The sequence below is a fragment of the Sinocyclocheilus anshuiensis genome, unplaced genomic scaffold (assembly GCF_001515605.1).
Source record: "Sinocyclocheilus anshuiensis isolate Anshui unplaced genomic scaffold, SAMN03320099.WGS_v1.1 C31657850, whole genome shotgun sequence".
NCBI classification, from domain to species: domain Eukaryota; kingdom Metazoa; phylum Chordata; class Actinopteri; order Cypriniformes; family Cyprinidae; genus Sinocyclocheilus; species Sinocyclocheilus anshuiensis.
Window position 1 is genome coordinate 1 of NW_015601384.1, and position 448 is coordinate 448.

General features: G+C 54.0%; 1 protein-coding gene across 1 annotated transcript; it reads right to left on the minus strand.

Moving 5' to 3' along the window:
* Positions 1–12: 12 nt before the first annotated feature.
* LOC107682127 (reelin-like) lies at positions 13–429 on the minus strand (the record flags this gene model as incomplete). The annotated part of the gene is made up of 2 exons (XM_016478477.1): positions 329–429; positions 13–239 (listed from the first exon to the last, which is right to left on the minus strand). Coding segments are annotated over exons 1-2 (305 nt in total), but the record flags the coding sequence as incomplete, so codon positions are not given.
* Between the last annotated feature and the right edge of the window lie 19 nt (positions 430–448).

A 448-nucleotide genomic window follows, 5' to 3' on the forward strand; every position in this document is an offset into this window, starting at 1 on the left:
GCTCTCGCTGACCCGCACAACCGCAGCTTGCCGAACTGGATCATTTCTCTCCTCCAGCCCTGCGTGGTGCCGGGATAGTAGACGCTGGCCGGGTGGAGCTCAGTCGAGCAGAGAGAGCTGAGTCGGGGCCCTCCGGCACACAGAGGAACCAGCAGATGCCACGTGGCTCCGAAATCTCGAGAAAACTCCAGACGCACAGGGTTCAAGGAAGAGCTTTCAGTTGTGCAGCCCACATTAATCTAGAACAGGAATCACACAGTAGCTAATGACGTTCCTTACCACAACTTACAGTTACAAAGATGCCAACATCTATCATGCAAAGCCCTACCTCGAACTGGATGACGGTGTTCTCGTTGACATCAATATCTCGTGTGGTGATGGAGTGCTCACCCAGCTCACTGGACATGAACACCACGGCTGAGTCCTCTTCGCTGCAAACACAGTGAGA